General features: G+C 42.1%; 1 protein-coding gene across 1 annotated transcript in view; it reads right to left on the bottom strand.

Moving 5' to 3' along the window:
- EVPL (envoplakin) overlaps positions 1 to 18,648 on the bottom strand; it is a 50,985-nt gene that overhangs the window by 6,768 nt on the left and 25,569 nt on the right. Inside the window, exons 6-20 of the mRNA XM_048489876.1 lie at positions 17,616 to 17,654; positions 14,276 to 14,437; positions 13,458 to 13,565; positions 12,448 to 12,543; positions 11,256 to 11,381; positions 10,515 to 10,661; positions 8,041 to 8,189; positions 5,476 to 5,573; positions 4,867 to 5,048; positions 4,269 to 4,447; positions 3,955 to 4,093; positions 2,593 to 2,786; positions 1,605 to 1,755; positions 840 to 923; positions 645 to 755 (exon numbers count right to left, since the gene is read on the bottom strand). Coding sequence (XP_048345833.1) covers positions 645 to 755; positions 840 to 923; positions 1,605 to 1,755; positions 2,593 to 2,786; positions 3,955 to 4,093; positions 4,269 to 4,447; positions 4,867 to 5,048; positions 5,476 to 5,573; positions 8,041 to 8,189; positions 10,515 to 10,661; positions 11,256 to 11,381; positions 12,448 to 12,543; positions 13,458 to 13,565; positions 14,276 to 14,437; positions 17,616 to 17,654 — 1,965 coding nt within the window. The remainder of the gene's footprint in view (positions 1 to 644; positions 756 to 839; positions 924 to 1,604; positions 1,756 to 2,592; positions 2,787 to 3,954; positions 4,094 to 4,268; positions 4,448 to 4,866; positions 5,049 to 5,475; positions 5,574 to 8,040; positions 8,190 to 10,514; positions 10,662 to 11,255; positions 11,382 to 12,447; positions 12,544 to 13,457; positions 13,566 to 14,275; positions 14,438 to 17,615; positions 17,655 to 18,648) is intronic.

Raw genomic sequence — 18,648 nt, 5'->3', positions numbered from 1 at the left:
TTTTTAAAAATTCCTTTCAGCACAGTTATCTTCACTGCATGACGTAAGGTAAACTGTGTGTATACAAGAGACTATTTTTAAACAATGTTCCTTTTAAAAGGCATCCTATTAAGCAGAATATCAGCCAGAAATGTTAAAGTGTTATTGCTAAAGTTATGCATAATCTCACATCCTGACATTGTGTGGTTGGATCTAGCTCCTGCAGTAGCCATTTTATGGGCAGCTCTGCCTCCTGCAGCAATCATTTTGTAGTTTGTTCAGACCTCCTTGCGTTTGAATTCCAAGGGTTCAAAAGTGCGGGCTGAAAAAGGGATCCTGAAGTAGATCATTGTCAGCCAGTTCTATGAACTCACACAGTGGTAATTATCAGCTTGGCAACGTGATCTTGTAAGTTATGACATCCATTCCAAAGGAAGAGCTTTGGTTTAATGGAGGAGCTAATTCAGCATTTTACAATTGACTTCTGATGCTTGCTTTGTCAGATTTGGGGTTTTTTTTAAATGTTCTTAACCTAATGTTCTTCAATAATGTTTTGCTATTTTTATATTTTGTAAGCTGCTTTGAAAGCCTAAATTCTGATTAGAGAAAGTGAACATAATTAGTCAACCTGTACTTTTGTACAGGAGACCGGCACAAGCTCTCACCTGATTCTGGATGCTCTCCTGAAGTGGAGTTACCCGGAGACGCTTAGCAGAAGAAGCTGTCAAAGCAGGATCCAGATATGATCGATATTTTCCTGCCTGTATTTCATAATCCTGTTAAAAAGAATAAGAGTCAAAGGAGTATGGGCTGGTTCACCCTCTGAAAGTGGAAAATATACAGAAAACCTGAAAACGTACATTGAGAATCGATTGCACATTCTGGGATAAGTTGACCAAGGAATCCTTATCAGATTCTTTGCTCTGTATTTCATCTGCCAGCCTCTACAGAAAAACAAACAGAGAGTTAGGATAAAATCCAGCAGGGTACTGTATAATTTCTCCAGAAAGCAGCAACACTGTGCCTGATAGTCTGCAAATTAAAAATAGTATGCTCCAAAGGGGCTGCAATCCTGCTTTTGGATACAGGAGCAGCAGTGGCGTAGGAGGTTAAGAGCTCGTGTATCTAATCTGGAGGAACCGGGTTTGATTCCCAGGTCTGCTGCCTGAGCTGTGGAGGCTTATCTGGGGAATTCAGATTAGCCTGTGCACTCCCACACATGCCAGCTGGGTGACCTTGGGCTAGTCACAGCTTCTTGGAGCTCTCTCAGCCCCACCCACCTCACAGGGTGTTTGTTATGAGGGGGGAAGGGCAAGGAGATTGTAAGCCCCTTTGAGTCTCCTGCAGGAGAGAAAGGAGGGGATATAAATCCAAACTCTTCTTCTTCTACAGCGGTTTCACACATGAATGAATGACTTGAGATTGCAGTCAATGAATAAAGAACTCATCCCAAGGCAGTTACACTTGCAGAGCTGATTTCTATTCCATTTTGTTTCATATCCTACTCAGCCTTAGTCTTTGTTCTCTGCATATTTTCATCTGTTCATTTTATTAAGTCCTGCAGGTGAGAAGTATAGCAGGAGCCTTTCTTCCCTTGCCTGTTCTGAAGAAATCACAGTGCTCACCTTTTGGGCCTGGAGCTTGTAGCTGATTTGACTTGGCCCATCTGTGGTCTTGACTTGATATGTGGGCAGATTGTTGAGCCAGAACATCAAGTTTTCGTTGGCATTTTGGAACTGTTGGTAGGTGAGACTGGTATTCCGGAGCGTCTTCTCCCTGGACATCAAGTGGAAGACACAAATTAAGAAAAGAACCCTCTTGGTTGAGCACTATGTAAGAACAGCTGTGCTGAAAGACCAATGGGCCATATATTCTAATCTAGTGAGACACAGAAGTCCAGGAAACTGGCTGGCATTTTCTGGCTGCTAGGATGGATTCTTCCACCTCTGAGTCCAGTGGTGGGCCCCGTAACTGGGAGGAACTGCATAACCCTAGAGCTGCCGAGAGTAAGACCAGGGTCAGTTTAGTCCTTCCTTTCCTTTTAAACGTTATAAGGACATGAGCCATCTCAGGCCATTGTGCATATTTGAAAGTAGAGAGATTATGACACCCATTGTTCTCATTTTGCTGAACATACATGGGTGCCCTCCAAAAGAAAATGTGAAAAGAAGTTTACCATTCACTGCTTAGTTCTCACTGTTTAGTCTGCCAATATGTCCACAGAACAACAGTTCTGATTGCATTGTGTATTGAGTTCTAGGTGCAGTGTGACAATTCCAAATGTGCTTCTGAAAGATGGGACAATCTTTAATCTAGCCATAGGAAGTGTTACAACTCGCTTGCTTCTAGGAAACAATGAGCTGGTCATTTGGAGATAAGACATTGACAGCAAAATGGCTACCAGACCTACCTACACTTTCACTTTTGTTTATATTAAGAGGCACCTTCATTGTGTAGACTTTGGGGACATCTGCGGTACAATTGAATTGAAATCTTGGACAGAAAAGGGGGGGATCCCAGAAGCCATCTCTTTAAAGATCTACAGTTCAAATCTAGCATTTAAGTGAGTGGGTTTTCTTACTAGCCATGAATGGAAAGGGTTTGGCTTCTCACCGGTGATCCAGCTGGTCAGCTACCGCATGATATCGGTCATTAAGGAGCTGGACCTCCCTCTTTTGCTTCGGTAGATCTGGGCAGTACTCCTGGAAGTTGTTCTGCACAGCGCTACAGCCGTGCTCAGCGTCTTTGAGGCCACGGTTTAGCTTTAACAAGCTGTCTTCATGTTTGACTAACTCTCGCTTCAGTTTCTACAAAGGGAAGAGACACTTAATTCAGAACAGCAATTTTATTTAAACCCATGTGTGGAAAAAATAATAATCTAGTACAGTTGAATTCCTAGAGAATACAATCCTACACTACTCCAAGACTGAGGCAGACTAGTTGTGTTAAGCTGAAATAAGTGGAGTGAGGAATAACATAAAGGTGCAAAAGATTACTGAAGAGGATACAGTATTTCCAGGAGAGACATTCAAGACCTATTGGGCAAAGCTAGGGACTTTTCAGCATCAGAGACCAGGTACATCTGTGCTAAAGTTCAACTTTCCAAAGGTCTCTCTGTGAGCACTGTTCTAACACATTTCCCCCCCCAAGAATGATATGCAATTGCCTTTCATAATAAGAGGATAGAGGCCCTAGAATTGATGATCACTAATGTATCCATTGCCTATTTTTGCCATCTGCCTATTTTTGTTGCAGGACGCAAAGTACATCTGTGGAAGAGAACAACGCTCCACTACTCTTGTCTGCTCCAGGGGACAGAAAAATTACAAAAAGACACTGGTATTTGTGCTGGGTAGGTTTTTCAAGAAGGATGCACATGTATTATATTTCTGTAACTTTTGCAGGTTACATTCTTGCCTCTAGACAACTCTCTTTTGTGGCTGGCCGGCACACACACAGCCCCAAAGTGTACCTGCACAGAAGACCACTTGATAATCAACAGTGACAGGTCAGTGCAATGCTGTATTTTTCTCCTATCACTCTTCTCTGTTTCTGAGGAGACTAACCCATGAGCAAGGGCAATTGTTTAATTAATCAGTTTGCAAAGTAATTTCTAACATTATGCCATTGATCTGATATTCTCCAGGAGAATTATGAATGAAAATGGTTGAGAACTGATTGACTCTTGTGTGTATCCTATTAAAAAATTAAGAGGTTGGACAGGTAAGCTCTATGTGTCTCTGCAGACAGCTAAAGTTGCCTTATACTGAATCAGACCACTAGTCAATCAGCATCAGTACTGCCAGCTCTCCAGGGTCTCAGTTGGTGGTCTTTCACATCTCCTGTTACCTGATCCTTTAACAAGAGATGCCAGGATTGAACCTATGATCTTCTGCATGCAAAGCAGATCTTCCACTGAGCTGAGTTCTTCCTCACCCCATATCTCCTGATCACAGATATGCCTTTGACTCTTACCTGGAGTTCATTGGCCCGGTCTGGCAGTGCATTGGGCGAAGCTGGGATGGTGCCGTCATGGGCCAACTTGGCCTCAAATGTGCTAATGATCTTATCCGTGTTCTCTATTTGATTCTCCAGATTCAGGGCTGCTTTGGCTCTGAGGAGGGAAGATATTGTAAAGCCAAAGGTCAAAATTTCACTTCAGTAATGGTTTTTCTCACTTGTATTATCTGAGTCAAAAAGCTGGAAGCCCTCTATAAAGTATTTTTGCCTTCCCATCACAGACAGCCTCTCCATTCATTACTAACAGTTATCACTCTGATTTAACTTACTTTTCATTATAAAGCCCGGAGAGCACCTTCACATCATTGTATTTGTTCTTTATGTTGTTAAGCATCACAGGAAGCTGAGAGGCAGAGGTGCTAGTTGGCTTCTTGGAAAGATAGGTCTCACACTCCTTCTGAAGAGCTTCCTTCTCTGCACCAGTGACTTGAAATCTCCTTGTTGTTCCCTGATAAAAGGTTTTTTTTGTTTACATCGAGCACTAAAGTTTAGTGTAAAACAATAGGCAACTGTAGAATGACCAAGGCTGATCTCAGGCAGAGGCAGGTATCTCTACAACACACACAGGATTCAAACCCATTGAGCTAGTGGGATGACAGTGGATCAGTTTACGTGGCCTAATTTGTTTTATTTATTTATTTATTTGAGGAATTTCTTCTCTGCTCTTTTTCTGCAATAGCATCCAGGGTTTGTTTACAAAATCGAAACAGTGATAACATATCATCATATCAATAAAATGATAGACTATGATGGACAGAGATTGCAACGTAACATAGTTTGGTTCAGTTTCTGCTAAAACATTCCACCAAATGCATGAGAAAAGAGATCACGGACAAGCAAGCAAGCTCTCGGTCCTTCAGCACTTGCCTCGTGGTCTTGGATCCTTTGAACAAGATCCTCTGCTGGGGCACTGTAGTTCAGTGGGGACCTGAGACGACCAAATATCTCCTTCTTGACCTGGTTCAAATCACCATCAATCTTATCCAGTTTATGAAGCAGCTGGTCAGCTTGGGGGTCACCTTGAGCCACAGTAGAGCCTCTAACGGGAACTGGAATGACAATTAAAGCAAGCAAAACTTTGACTTTCCATACAGGTTGACAGTTGTTACTGTACCTAAATTTTCCACCCTACATTTGTCACATCCACAATCAGAGACGTAGCAAGGGTGGGGAAAGCGCCTGGTGCACCAGTGTGTCCTCTGTCCCTGTCCCACCTCAGAATGCCCCCATCCCGCCCCAGAACGACAGAACGCCCGGTGCATCGCGCGCACCCCTGTCCCCTTGGAGCTACACCTCTGTCCACAATAAAACCTAATCTGTTCCCAAGTTTTCTTTTCCTCATGGATTTCTCCATAGGGAACCCAAAGCAGGATCTTGTAGTTCCATGAAATTGTAGTGGAGTATTTCACCTGCCCAATCCCACTGCAGCAGCAATGCAGTTTCCAACTAGTAAACAGCTGATATGCTGACACGTACCATGCTGGCTGGGTTTAATGGGCTCTTTGTGGCTGCTTCTCAGGGTGTTCTGGACTATAGCTCTCCTCTCCTTCACTGTGTTCAGCTCACTCTCCAGCCTAAACATGACAATACAGCAGTTAACAGTGTTCACAGCATGCCTTTCCCTACAACACAAGTTTGTTTGCACACTTTAAAAGAATGGAGTTTTCTACTGGTGCATTGACACAATCACACTTTTTTGTTCCTCGTGAATTAATCCTGGGGGAGAGGGGAAATCACATTTTCTCCCCACCCGCTGAGCAATTATTTATACAGTTAAGATGTACCACTACCTAATTCTCACTACTATCCGTGCTTTATATATTCTTTACCTGAGCAGACGGAGGTGCTCTTTCTACTTGAGCTGCCTCCCTTGCTGCTCCTGCAACGTCTCTGGAAAGCAATCTTAAGGACTTCAGAAATGAACGCAGCCATTGCCTGGCCTGAGATATTCTTGTTATGGACACCCTGCGACATCTGATGTTGAGCTATGCAGAAATGGCTCTCATGGCTCTTGTACCATGTGGCTTTTAAGCCACTCTTTGTTTTAACCACTCTTTTTTCATGAAGACAAGGTACACTTTGCCCTGCCTACTACATACTTATGAGGCATTTGCAGTCATACATTACTTTTTATGATATTAATTATAGTAAACCTGTCACTGTACACTGAATAACCTGGGGAGTGTTTTATGAATCTCATCAACTACAATGGCCTTTCCACCATTTCAATTGCCTGGAAAACAGGAAAAAGTTCTTTCCACCACACCTTAACCATCCTGTTTGTATAAATAAAAGGATGGCTAATATATTCAGAGGTTACTGTTCCTCATTAACTGAGCTAGTCAGGGTTTCCTAGAATTTCTTAGGGTTGTCAGACAACTGCTGGATTTCCAGATTTTATCCATTCTCATTTTTTCAGAGCAGATTTTGACCAGAAATCTCATTGTACTGATATAACAGGTATGCTGTCTTACAGGTTTACCTTCAGAGTGATTTGTTCAGGTAGCCACTGGACTGAATGATATTTATGAACAATTTATAAACTAGAGCTCCTTAGTGCTAGCTGGTATGTTTACTTTGTGGTTGTGATCTTGTATTGACATCACCTCCCCAGGGGGGAGGGGAGGGGGAAGGGGGGCCCATCATGGTGCACCCATCTGGGTGGGGAGGAGAGGAAGGGAGACAGGGGACATCACCTGGACATGGATTTTTTTACATGTGTAGATTCATACAAATGATACTTGTGATATCTCAAAGAAGAGAGGAGGGATATGTGTTGAGGCAGAGCAGGTTGCCTCTATGGTTAGCTGGAGGACAGAAAAGTGGGATTGAAAAAACAATAGGTGAACATGCCATCCATGAAAAGAATAAGCAGAAGAATATTTGGTAGCAAAAGGCTCAAGAATATTTTCCAAGAATATATAATGAAGGAAATCCTTTAGATTTCTTATCAGAATTAGCTTTAGCTGATTGTCAATACTAGGGTGCATATATGCCACCTAGGAAATACCAGCACTAATTAGTGAGGTTGTCACGGATCCACAGAGTTTCCAAATGGGAGGTGAGGCAGAATCTACAAAGAGTAACGTGCAAGGCACTCGGAAGGATGCAACCTAATTAACATACCTGTTTCAAAGACAGCATTGAGTGACTAGCTACACAAATAGAGGTGTTTTGAAGGAAACAATCCAGAGGAAAAGGGAGTAGGGGCCATGTAGTTAAATTCTTTATGCTTAATTATACTGGCCCGTATTGTACCTTCGCACAACACTTATATAGGATACTTTTACAAGTACCTTAAGGTAATAATCACATATTCAGTATAAGTAATTATTTATTTCAGTTAAAACCTGTCTTTTTCACCAGCAGAGATTCAAAGCAATTTATATCGTTCTCCTGTCCTCCATTTTGTCCTCACAACAACATTGTGAGACAGGTTTTGGTGAGAGTGTGTGACTATCCCAAGGTCACACAGGAAGCTTTCATGCGGAGTAAGGATTTGAACCTGGGTATACCAGATCCTAACCCCACATAGTCTAGCCACTGCATCACATATCTCACTGTCAAAGCTAATCACATGAAAATCACCCAATCAGTACCTTGTATGGGATCATTGTGTATATGACTAAAACTGATATCCATGACTCCAAGCCTACTTTAAACAGTAGCATAATCATTTTCAGTTATAGATCCTCTGAAGAGTCCATTCACATCTGCACTCAGCAGGCATAGGGGAAAATCAGAGCCCAGGTACCTGCATCTCTCTCCTGTATATTCAGACACCAGTGTGAATCAGAACTTTTTGGTGCACACATCCCCTTCAGTAAACCTGTGCTACAGGAAGGCCCTGATACTTCTAACAATTCTGATGCCTCAAACAATTTTTCAGGATCAGAACTTCATACTCATTTTCTCAAATAATTTGTTTTAAAAGTCACCAATAAAGAAGAGACAGGAAATGTATCCTCAGCTCTTTGAGCCTCATGTGCAAGCTATGTACACTCAAGGCAATACAAAGAAGGAAATGAGTTGTGTACTCACCTGTTAACTCTGTCTATGGCCTCCAGATCTGGAGGTGGAATAGTGAAGCATGCAGCAGGAGCTGCCTTTGTCTCTCTGCTGGAATTCTCTACCACCCAGCTCTCCTGGTTGCTGTTGTCTACCAATGTATACCTCTCACCCCTTTGAAGCTGCATCTCAGAGAAGGTAAATAGATAAAGAGTGTTGGTTTTGAATGGGTTTCAATATGGTCAAATTCAAGACATTTTCTAAGGTGCCACAAAATCCTGACCTCCTGATCCCAAAGGAGTATTAAGAATATATAATACTTTCCCCCACCAGCCTGGCCAACTTCATTTGCAGGTATTCTTTTACTATGAAAGAACTACTAAAACATTTTGTGGAGATTCAATGCCTGCTGCCATCGGGTTAGTGCTAAATTGCCACTTGTATAAACAGAAAGCACTTCTGATTACGCCAAATGAGGGCAGTCCAGCAATTTCCTTGGATTGCCTCTTGAGTTGTAGCTTCCCATACTACATTCCACACTGTAACTGAGAATGTGGTTGTCAGGGAATGCACAGGCAGTAACAGCACTGGAGAAAGGGAAAGATGTGTTCCAGGAATGGAACTTAGCTTGCAGTTCTCTGGCTCCTGCCCCATTGTATGGTTTTTGGGGGTTTTAAAGTAGTATTTGAAGATTTTGTTAAAATGACTGAAGGGAGGAAAGAGTTTTTCATACCTAAGGGGTCCATCAAGTTACAACTATATATAAAACACAACACCTATACATTAAGATAAAGAACAGTTAACAATTCGGTGTTTTTAAAAATATATACATTTTCTTGAGGCTTTGGGTTGAAGGACAATCTGTAAACTTTTGTTGGGTCGCTATACACCTCATATATTATCTCTGTATCCCTTCATCCTGTACTACAAAAACAACTTTCAGCCAAGGTAGAATATTCCTTCTTCTATTTTAGTAATCAGAAGTGGCAGCCTTATGGGGCATTAGGACAAAGTGATGCTTAAACACTAAACAAAATGGCCTCTTGAAGAGACAAATGAGCTTTCCATATTTTGTCTCAGTAAAGACAAAACTTTTTTTTTTACTACAGCTGAAATAAATGTTAAAACATTTAGAAAATTACTATACAAAATTGGAAATGAAAATGTTCACTTTTAAAAAGCAAAACAGGAAACATTTCCTCCCAGAAATGACATATTTTTGAGTTTCAATATTGAGTCTTATGTTTGGTTCTGTCTTTGGGGACACATTTTACTGTTCCCGTTCAGATCCCACAGCTTCAAATGTGAAAAATCTGCCAGATTTAAAATTAAAATATTTTTTTTCCATTTCAGCATTAGATTTTAATTTCCCTGTAGAAATGACATGTCTATTTTAGCTAAGTCGGTATTCCCTACTCTAATATATCTGGGCTCTGTGGCATACTATAATTTAGCTGCTATACTGCTTTAAGGATTTGTGGGCATGTATATTCTGCATTACAGTAAGATGTTATCTAGACAAGATGACTTTACCCAGTGGTCGAACCTGCTGAATCCCACCACTGGCTTTACCCTATCATTTCATGGCTCTGTGATGTGCTCTGTAGGGTAACTACCTGAGGGTTAGTCAGGAGCTCATTTTGCAGGGGAATTTTTCTGACAGGCAATGTTTTGCAATGCCCAAATGTTCATTAAGTAGCACGATTATGCCCATTGTTATCCCCAGCAAATCCCTAGGAGTCCACGGCCATACAATGCCCAAAGCATGTAGAAGAAATTACACCAAACCACCCCAAGTAAGCCCAAGGGTCAGAGCTGGCAGAAAGGCACAAGAAAGGCAAAAAAACTCATGAGCAACTATGCTGTCTAACTTAGGAGCTTTTGACTGCATGAGATCACTCCCAGATTCTGGTATCATAAAGAATGGTTAAAACTTGACGGACTTAAACATTCTGGAATATTTAAATAGATATCCTGACAGACAAGGCATTCTACCCACCTTCATGAACTAATCACAAACTATAGGATCATCTTGTATAAGAATTACCATAGCCTCAGAACAGTTCCCACTGTGATCATTTTTGAGTCCCTACAACTATGACAAATTCCTGAAAAATGGTGAGCAAAATGGGATCAATATCCAACCTGGGGACAGAAGCACAGTATAGTCCATTGCGCTGTGCACAAACTTTGCAGCCCTTATCTTCTGAGAAGACTCCACACCCTAGCACCCTAACAGAATAACAGTTTTAAGGTTTCCTGATCATCTCATATGGTTGCCATTTGGACAGGAACCAGGATGGTGTCAATATGGAGTGCTCTCACATTGCACCATTCCTCGTCAAACATGGCAGAAAGCACATCTCCTCACAGCTACTTCCTCTTTTGTCTGCTGGGATTAAACAGGAAGAGGAGGATATAAACAAGCCTTCAGCAACCAGGGAGAATCAGACCTGGAAAGCATAACACTTCAAGAAAATGAGATTCAAATATGACAATGAATTTACATCAGCCAAGTCCCAGTCACAGATGGTATCCACAGTAATGGGCTGGGAGGGGTAGATTCTGCGTAGTTTCAAAGGACTGATCTCCTTGCTTCTCCTTTTCAGTTCAGCAATGCTCTTCTCAGCTTGTTTCACAGTCTTCTCATCACTCTAGAAAGAAGGACAACCAGAGAATTAATGGGTACATAACATCTGAGGCACATCGTAGAGTAGGACCATAAAACTTGTAGCCCACTTCCATATAGTGTGAGTTGCCAGTTGATTGAGAACTGTTTTCTTTTGCAATTCCAGGCAGGCAGCTAAAGGCAAGAGTAATCAAGTTGCCATACATGGCTGACGGCTGCATTTGTCTTGGTGGCTCATAAACTTGGCCTAGGTGCAGGTCACTCCCAGCTTTGGGATGTGTTATATTAATTCTTATCCGGAAAGCAACACCTTCTGAAAGAGAAGCTAGTCACGAAGCCAGGTTTCATATAATTAATCTTCATTCTCCTCACCCTTTTCCTATTGTTGTTGTTCCAGTACCTTAATCAAATGCAATGGTATGAATCAAGACCATTTGGCCAACAAATAACTCACTCGCTGGTTCTGTATGTTACTGAGTTTAAATAACAAAAAAACCCCACCCTTGGCTTTGGGTTGTTGTAATAATCCAGGAAGGACAAACTGGCCAGATGAAGCAAGACAATAAACAAATAAATAAGACCCTACTGAAGTCCCTCAGTTCTGTCCTTCGGCTCTCACCTCCAGTTGTTGGACTAAACCAGACACCACTCCGGGGCTGTCTTTGTTGAATTTGCTATATTTTGTATCGAGATCATCATTCAGCTTTTTAAGCGACTGGCTCACAGCATCTGCATCATCATAGAACTAAAATCAAAACAGGAGACCAAAGGAAAAAAAGAAAGCGATGAAGACGGTTGGTCCTGACTATATCTTTTTAGTGTACCAAATCCTTTGAATAACAGCTCAATTAAACATGTGTTCCAAAAGGTGGTTTTTTTCAAGGACTGGAGGTACAATTGCACCCCATTAAGTTCCTGTAAGCTTCAGGACACCATGATGGTTCCAATTCAGTTCTGTCTGAGCTATACATTGGGTGTGATCTCTATGTGCATGTGTTTGTGTATAGTGTGTATGAGTACATGAGTTACTTGCTCATGTTTTCGATTTTGTCCTAAAGCATGTCAAGGATATGCCTTAATGCCATCCTCACAGCTCAGTGGCTCTGACAGCCTAATCCACAGTTGTTAGGAGGGTGGCGACGCTGCCGCTTCAGCGCCACTCCACCTGCTCCAAAGGGCTTTCCTGTAGTGTGGGAAGCCTGAAAATGTAAACCACCCCTCCTAACCTCAAAGTCTCCATAGAGGTTAATAGAGATATGCCACGATCTTTGCCAGCAACTCCACCAGCACACAGGGAACGACTGGACTCTGGAGGCCAACTAATGTTGGCCCCACCCCCAAGAGTGCTTAAAAAAAGGGTAGGTACTACAGTCAGCCAGCGCAGGGCATCACAGCAGCCAGGCACCCCGTGGATTTGCCCTTCCGCTAGGGTAAGTGGCCCAAAGAGGGCATTTCTGCCAGTGTAAACCCATACCGCCTCCAGAGGTGATTCGCCCCCTCTAGATTGTAATTTGCCTCTTAAGAACACTTTTTAATGGATAAGGAGGGATACTTGAGGCATTGGTGTTCAAGACATATGATGGGATAGGAGGGTATGGAGCAAAGCAAGGCACAAAAAATACTGACTCATTACATTTCATGCAACTTTGGTTTGGCCCTTTATGAGTTTAGTAGAAAGCTCTTGCATGTTTTCAATCATGTCATCTCCAAAGTTCAATGACTAAAATCTGATGTTAAGAAAAATTTTGAGCTCTTGTAGATTCCACTGTATTACCAATTGGAACCCTCCTTTCTCCCCCAACACAATTTACCTTTCTGTAGTTCTCTATGCTCTTTAAATGATTCTCCTGGCAGATACACAAGGTAAGAAAATTCTGCCACTCGTTCTTCAGGGCTTCCTGGTGAGCCTGCATAAAAAGATCATATTTTTATTTTAATCGCTGTCCAGTTGTGGGTTCCTTCGGTTGTCATTAGGCCCAGGGTTGACAGCAGCAGATAGTGGTGGCATGAGAGAGTTCAGATCCAAACTGGCCCCCCCACCATGCCCTTTGTAGCTGCTTTGAAGCAAAATATAAGCATGTTGTATAACCCCAAGAAACTGAGTCTGAAATCAGTTACACCCACAACCATACTATTAGTAGAACTTTATTTTAATTACAGAAATTCATGTGGGGACCCATGAAACTCATTCTGAGGAGGAATCCCATCTTCACCTCCTATCACCATCCAACCTGATTCACCTCAAAAGCTCTGCTGCTGTGGCCGGGCCTGGACTGCATCCTGGGTTCTGCCACTGCCATGCCTGGGCCCACCCAGGTTCCAGGGTTCCATTGCCACTGTGCCTGGGCCCCCCTTCACCTCAATTGTAATTACTGTGGCAGCAACATCCTTTGCAACACTGCTACCACACTCATTACACTTGTCTGCTGATGCACAGACATCACTATATTTAATTGGGGGGAATTAAACCACCTAATTAAAAAAATGTTAAGATTTTTCTGCAGCCCTACGGGCTTCCCCAAGTTTTCAGAAAAATCTGTTCTGGCGTGTGACCCAGATAGACAGATTTAGGTGTATTCCATATATTGGCCACAATTTTAATTTAGATAGATAGTCATCAGGAAAATATGGGCATAATTGCAGAAACATTGGTACAATAGCTGAAAACCCTCCACACCCCACTTACCCACTCATCTTGATTCAATCACTGTGGATTCATGAAGCAGAAACCCAGAAGTTCTCTGGTTGCATGTGGACATGGGCCTTTCTCTACCTTTTTCTGAGATCTAAGGACAGACAGAGTTAAAAATGCTGCACATACCTGAATTGGGCGGACTGCTGGATGCTTCAGCTCAATCATCCTCTCCCCATCATCCTGGAGTGTATTTACATATTCTTCCTGGTTAAGGAGTTCACTAGTCTTGAAGTCCTGCGATGGAGAAGAAAGAACCTCTATAACAGAGGCCCCAAATGCTGAGAGCACATTCTTGAAAGGACCTCTTTGACAGGGGTGGGTGTGAGGAAGCACTAACTCAAATTGCTATGAAGGTTAGCAAATATATTGGCAATAAGTTTAGTAACAGGTTGCCTTTTCTGAATTTGAGATGTTTACAGGGAATGGCAACCGATAAACTAAAATTAATGCAGCTGACCATGATCTCCCCTACTTCAGTTACCTGCTGCCCCATTTCTTCTTGGCGGGTTCTATATTTATAAAAATTGAGAATACTAGGTGGTATATATGGTCAGAATAGTGGTCCACATTCATTTTAATTATGACCGAGACTAGGAATATCACCTATTTCAGACAGCTTTGAGTAGTCAGTACAGTGTTCTCTTGGGGGTTCTTCTATATATATACACACACACACATATCCTTCAACTCTCTATACAAGTGTGCTCAGATCAGAATGGAGTTTGCATGGCTGAGGTCAAAGACAACAGCAGCAACTACTACTATCTGTAGTAGGTAGTTCTCAATACTGATCCTTAAACAACTCCTCCAGATCTTTGCATTACAGACAGGAACTTGAAACTTTGGTCCACTAGTATATGGAAGGCATCTAAATTGCTTGTCAGATTTGTTTGCAGTTATTACAAATTCCATTCATATCCGCCAGACTTTATGGCATGACTTACCTCATACTCACGCCGTACTGCTTGGGGATCAATCATTTGATCACTCCAGTCTTGCCTTAAGATCTTGCTCTCCTGTTCTGTGAGATAGCCCAGCTCCTTAGTGCAACCTTGTAGGTGGTTATAGAGGCTGCCCAAGCTCTGGCCTCGCCAGATGGAGGCTTTCTGTCACGATGGGGAGAAAACATCAGTGCCCAGGCTAGTCACAACGTTTATCCAGCATTTCTAGAGCTCTTTACAGGATACTCAGGGCTGTACAATGTTCCTCCACCTAATTCTGTTCTAAGAGACATACTTGTGAGCAGTTATTACCAAAAAGCAAGAACATGGAAACTCTCAAGACATCTCTTTGGTTGAATTTTAGCAATACACAAGTCATTAATCATTCACAGTACTGTGTGGCGTGTGAATGTTCCCTTTGGCAAACATAATTTACAAGTCTTAAGCTTTCGACTATTAAGAAAAATGGAAAGGTGTTTTTTTTTCAGGACCAATATGAAAAATCCAGTTTTTCCAGCCAGTAATTTGGTCCAAACTAGACACCATTACAATGGAACCTCAGTTTTCATTGCCTTCGGTTTTCATCGGTTTCAGTTTTCATCGATTTTTTCAGTGAAAAATTTGTCTCGGTTTTCATCGATCTGCCTCGCTTTTCACCAATTTGCAGTAAGGTGCAGGGGTTTGTGGAGAAAAATCACCCAATTTTGGTTTTCATCGATTTTTTCAGTGAAAAATTTGTCTCAGTTTTCATCGATTTGCCTCGGTTTTCATTGATATGCAATAAGGTGCAGGGGTTTGTGAAGAAAAATCACCCGGACAAAGCTGTTGCAGGCCATGTCTGCAACTTGTTTAATGACAATGTCTTGCCCCATTTCAGACAAATCTTAAAGAGGCGTCAGAAACAGACCTCTTGGGACAGCTTTCTGGTGCTACATTGGTCCACTGGCTCTGAAGCTGGTCCTAGTGTTATTGTTTGTTACTGTTTTCAGCATTAAACACTATGTTTATTCACCAAAAATGTGTTTTTGGTATATTTTTGGAGTGCCTAGAATGGATTTATTGGATTTATATTGATTCCTATAGAAAAGTTTGCCTCGGTTTTCATCGGTTTCAGTTTTCATTGATTCTTTTTGGACGGATTACCAACAAAAACCGAGGTTCCACTGTATAGAGATGAATTCAGGCATTTAAAAAAAAACCACAGGGCTGTAGAACAGCATAACCAGGCAATCTCATTTCCCCCCAACCCTGTGCCCTTTCAAATGCTGAAATATCAAGGTGGGGGTGCTGTTTCAGCACTTGAAAATGTGCACGGGATGTGGGAACAAGATCACCAGGTCCAATCACACTGTTTCGTGGCATTTTTAAATGGCAGAATTCATCTTTAAAATGGTGCCAGCATCCAGGGTCGGACCCACAAACAACTAACATCTAGTTTGGCCCTCTGTGATGCAGTTTAAAACTTTATTTAAAAATAATTTCATCAAATTATGAAAATAATAAATAGGAATAATAATAGTACATAAATCACACTGGGATATATAAATGCTTATATAAATAAATGAGAATATAGTATATATTTATTCTACTAAATAAAATATAATAAAGTTCCAAGTTTCTTACAAAAGAACTCTCACTGATCTGATTTGAGAAGTTCATGCATTACTAGATACTGAGAGTTTAAAGTGTGTTTGTGGTTTGTGTGTGTGTGTGTAAAGTCATGTTTCTATTCAACTATCTATCTCAAGATGATCTGTTTAATCTATTTCATGATGTTCCTCTGAACATAAAAGTGACACTTTTAAGTGAAACTGTGAAAACTAATTGCTGATTGCCAAATGCAGTGTCAGTGTTCTGTTTCCTGCAATTTATGCTGAAAGACACATGCTATTCATGAGAAAGTTACCAGAGCTTGCTCATGGGTGCTAACATTGGTGGGAATGAAAAATATGTCTTTGGAGTTGTTACTGGAAGTCGTGAACAGATTGAATGAGTCATAACCAATTTGGGTTAATTTATGCTAATGGAGCACAGCCTATAAAAATATACACATTCTACCCACTAGATATAATTTTCACTACATTCCACAACTACAGTTTAGGGAGTTTAAGATTAAAGACACCACTGATTTTTATCACTGTGAGGAGGAATGAGACTAAGGCCCTTTCCGCACGGGCGGAATACAGCGCCCCAAGGGCGGCAAAAACGCCGTCCCTGGGGAAGCGTTCGCACAGGAGGCGCTGCTGGTTTGCAGCAGCGCCGTCCTGGCCACCCTGGAGCGGCGTGAAGCCGTCACTTTAAATGTTGCTCATCGAACAAGGTTTTTAAAAAGTGGCGTCTTCCCGCCAGCGCAGTGTGAACCGCACCGGTGGGATGCTGCCGCTTTTCCCATCGCCTCCACTGACCTGCCTGTCCAGCGCCGCTCTGGAGGGCTGCAGAGACCTGCACACGCTGCCCTCCAACCCCTGGAGGTCGGAGGGCAGCATGGGCGGGTCCCTGCAGCCCTCCAGCGTGATGCTGGACAGGCAGGTTAGTGGAGGTGACAGACCGGAGGTGGCTCTGTGTGGAGTTGCCTCTCTGGTGTGGCGGATCTGTGGGGCTGCTCGCACGGTGCCTTGCAAGCAGTCCCCGAGCCTCCACCGGCATAATTTATGCCAGTGGAGCTGCGTTTCCAGCGCTGTACAGAAAGGGCCTAAGTGAAGAAGAATATGGTTATTGGAATCCATCCCAGCCCCCTATCCTTCATGTCATTTAAGATCACCATTTAAGGACCCACACAGAGAACAGCTGGTTGCTTTGGTAGTGGGAGATGGCAGAAAGAACCATGTGACCTGGTAAACTGGGTGATGTGCTGGTTCAGAAGCTCCAGAACCAGAGACCCAGTGTGATGAGAAGCAGTTAGAATGCTGGACTTTGACCAGAAAGACTAGGGTTCAAATTACCCTACGGCATAAAAAACTAATTGAATCATTTTGGACCAGTCTCTCAGCCTAACCTAATTTCTAGGGCTGTTGTGGGAATAAAACAGAAGAGGAGGGGTAATCACATATGTCAGCTGGAGCACTTTGGCAGAATAGCAGGATAAAAATGGCATAGAAATAAAACATTGTGCTGGAGGGTTGACATTTTTATGTGAAACTCAGGGCAATCGATGCATAATACCAGGCGGAGGGGGGAGTTGTTTCTTCACTCGTCTTAACTGTCCATAAAGAATCCTACCATCTGAAACCCTGACTAACTACCCACCTTACTATTCCAACCATACCTAGCCTACACTTGATGAGTATTGTCAGTCAAGAAAAAATAAAGAGGAAGGTAAATTATATTAAAAAAAGATCCTTACGAGCAAGTCCTTGTGCTGGCTCTTCAAATCCACTGCTTCCTATTTGTTTTTAGAGAAAAGAGAGAGGGAGGCATCAAATAATTGACCAGAATTTTAACCTATGTTACTGAATGTGCTTGGCAATAGACCTTGTACTACTGAAGACGTTATTCAGAGACTACTAGTTTGTATACAGGGTTGTCAGCCTCCAGGTGGTGGCTGGAGATATACTGCTATTTCAACTAAACTCCAAGCAACAAAAATCAGTTTACATGGAGGAAATGGCCACTTTGGAAGGTGGACTCTACAACATTATACTCTAATGAAGTCCTTCCCCGCCCCAAACGTTGCTCTCCTCAGGTTCCACTCCCCAAATCTCCAAGTATTTCCCAACCTGGAGTTGGCAATCCTATTTGTGCATAGTGAGAAAGCACGTGAAGATAACATTTTCATAGCTTTGATAATTACAGGTTTCTTCTGATCTGTTCCGTGAATTTTTCTTGAGCTAGTTTTGATCTGCATTGATTTGATACTCATTATTAGTTCATTCACAGTGTAATCCTGTGCAGAGCTATTCCAGTTAAAATCCACTGAAATCAGCGGGCTAAGGACTGAGGTAACATTGTATAGGCCTGCACAGCTGGTCTGTTACCACTCTATTTATTTACAACATTTATAAGTCCACCTTTTCCCCCAAATAACTGGTACTCTGTGCAGATTTAAAGACTCGCCATTTCAATTTCAAACAGATTGAAAGACATGACAATGAACAGTGTCGTTTTCCCCACAGATAAAATATCCTGGGATAGACCCAGGATCATATATCCCAGGCTGTTTTTATCCTCGTTTCTCCCTTTGCAAGGCTGCCGGTCAGCATGTTCAGGCCAGGAGGAAGAACTCCAGTGAATTATTTTATTTTATTTTCATTTTCCACATTCCGGTTTATTTTCATTTTCCACATGAACATTTACGTAGTTTACATAGATTGAGTACGTTTATGTAGTTTATGTAGATTTCGTTTTTCCAATGTTCTGATTGGCTGCAGCTAAGGGGC

Source organism: Sphaerodactylus townsendi, linkage group LG03 (assembly GCF_021028975.2).
Source record: "Sphaerodactylus townsendi isolate TG3544 linkage group LG03, MPM_Stown_v2.3, whole genome shotgun sequence".
Lineage (NCBI taxonomy): Eukaryota > Metazoa > Chordata > Lepidosauria > Squamata > Sphaerodactylidae > Sphaerodactylus > Sphaerodactylus townsendi.
Note: the sequence above shows the minus strand (reverse complement) of the source record. Positions and strands in the feature narration are given on the sequence as shown.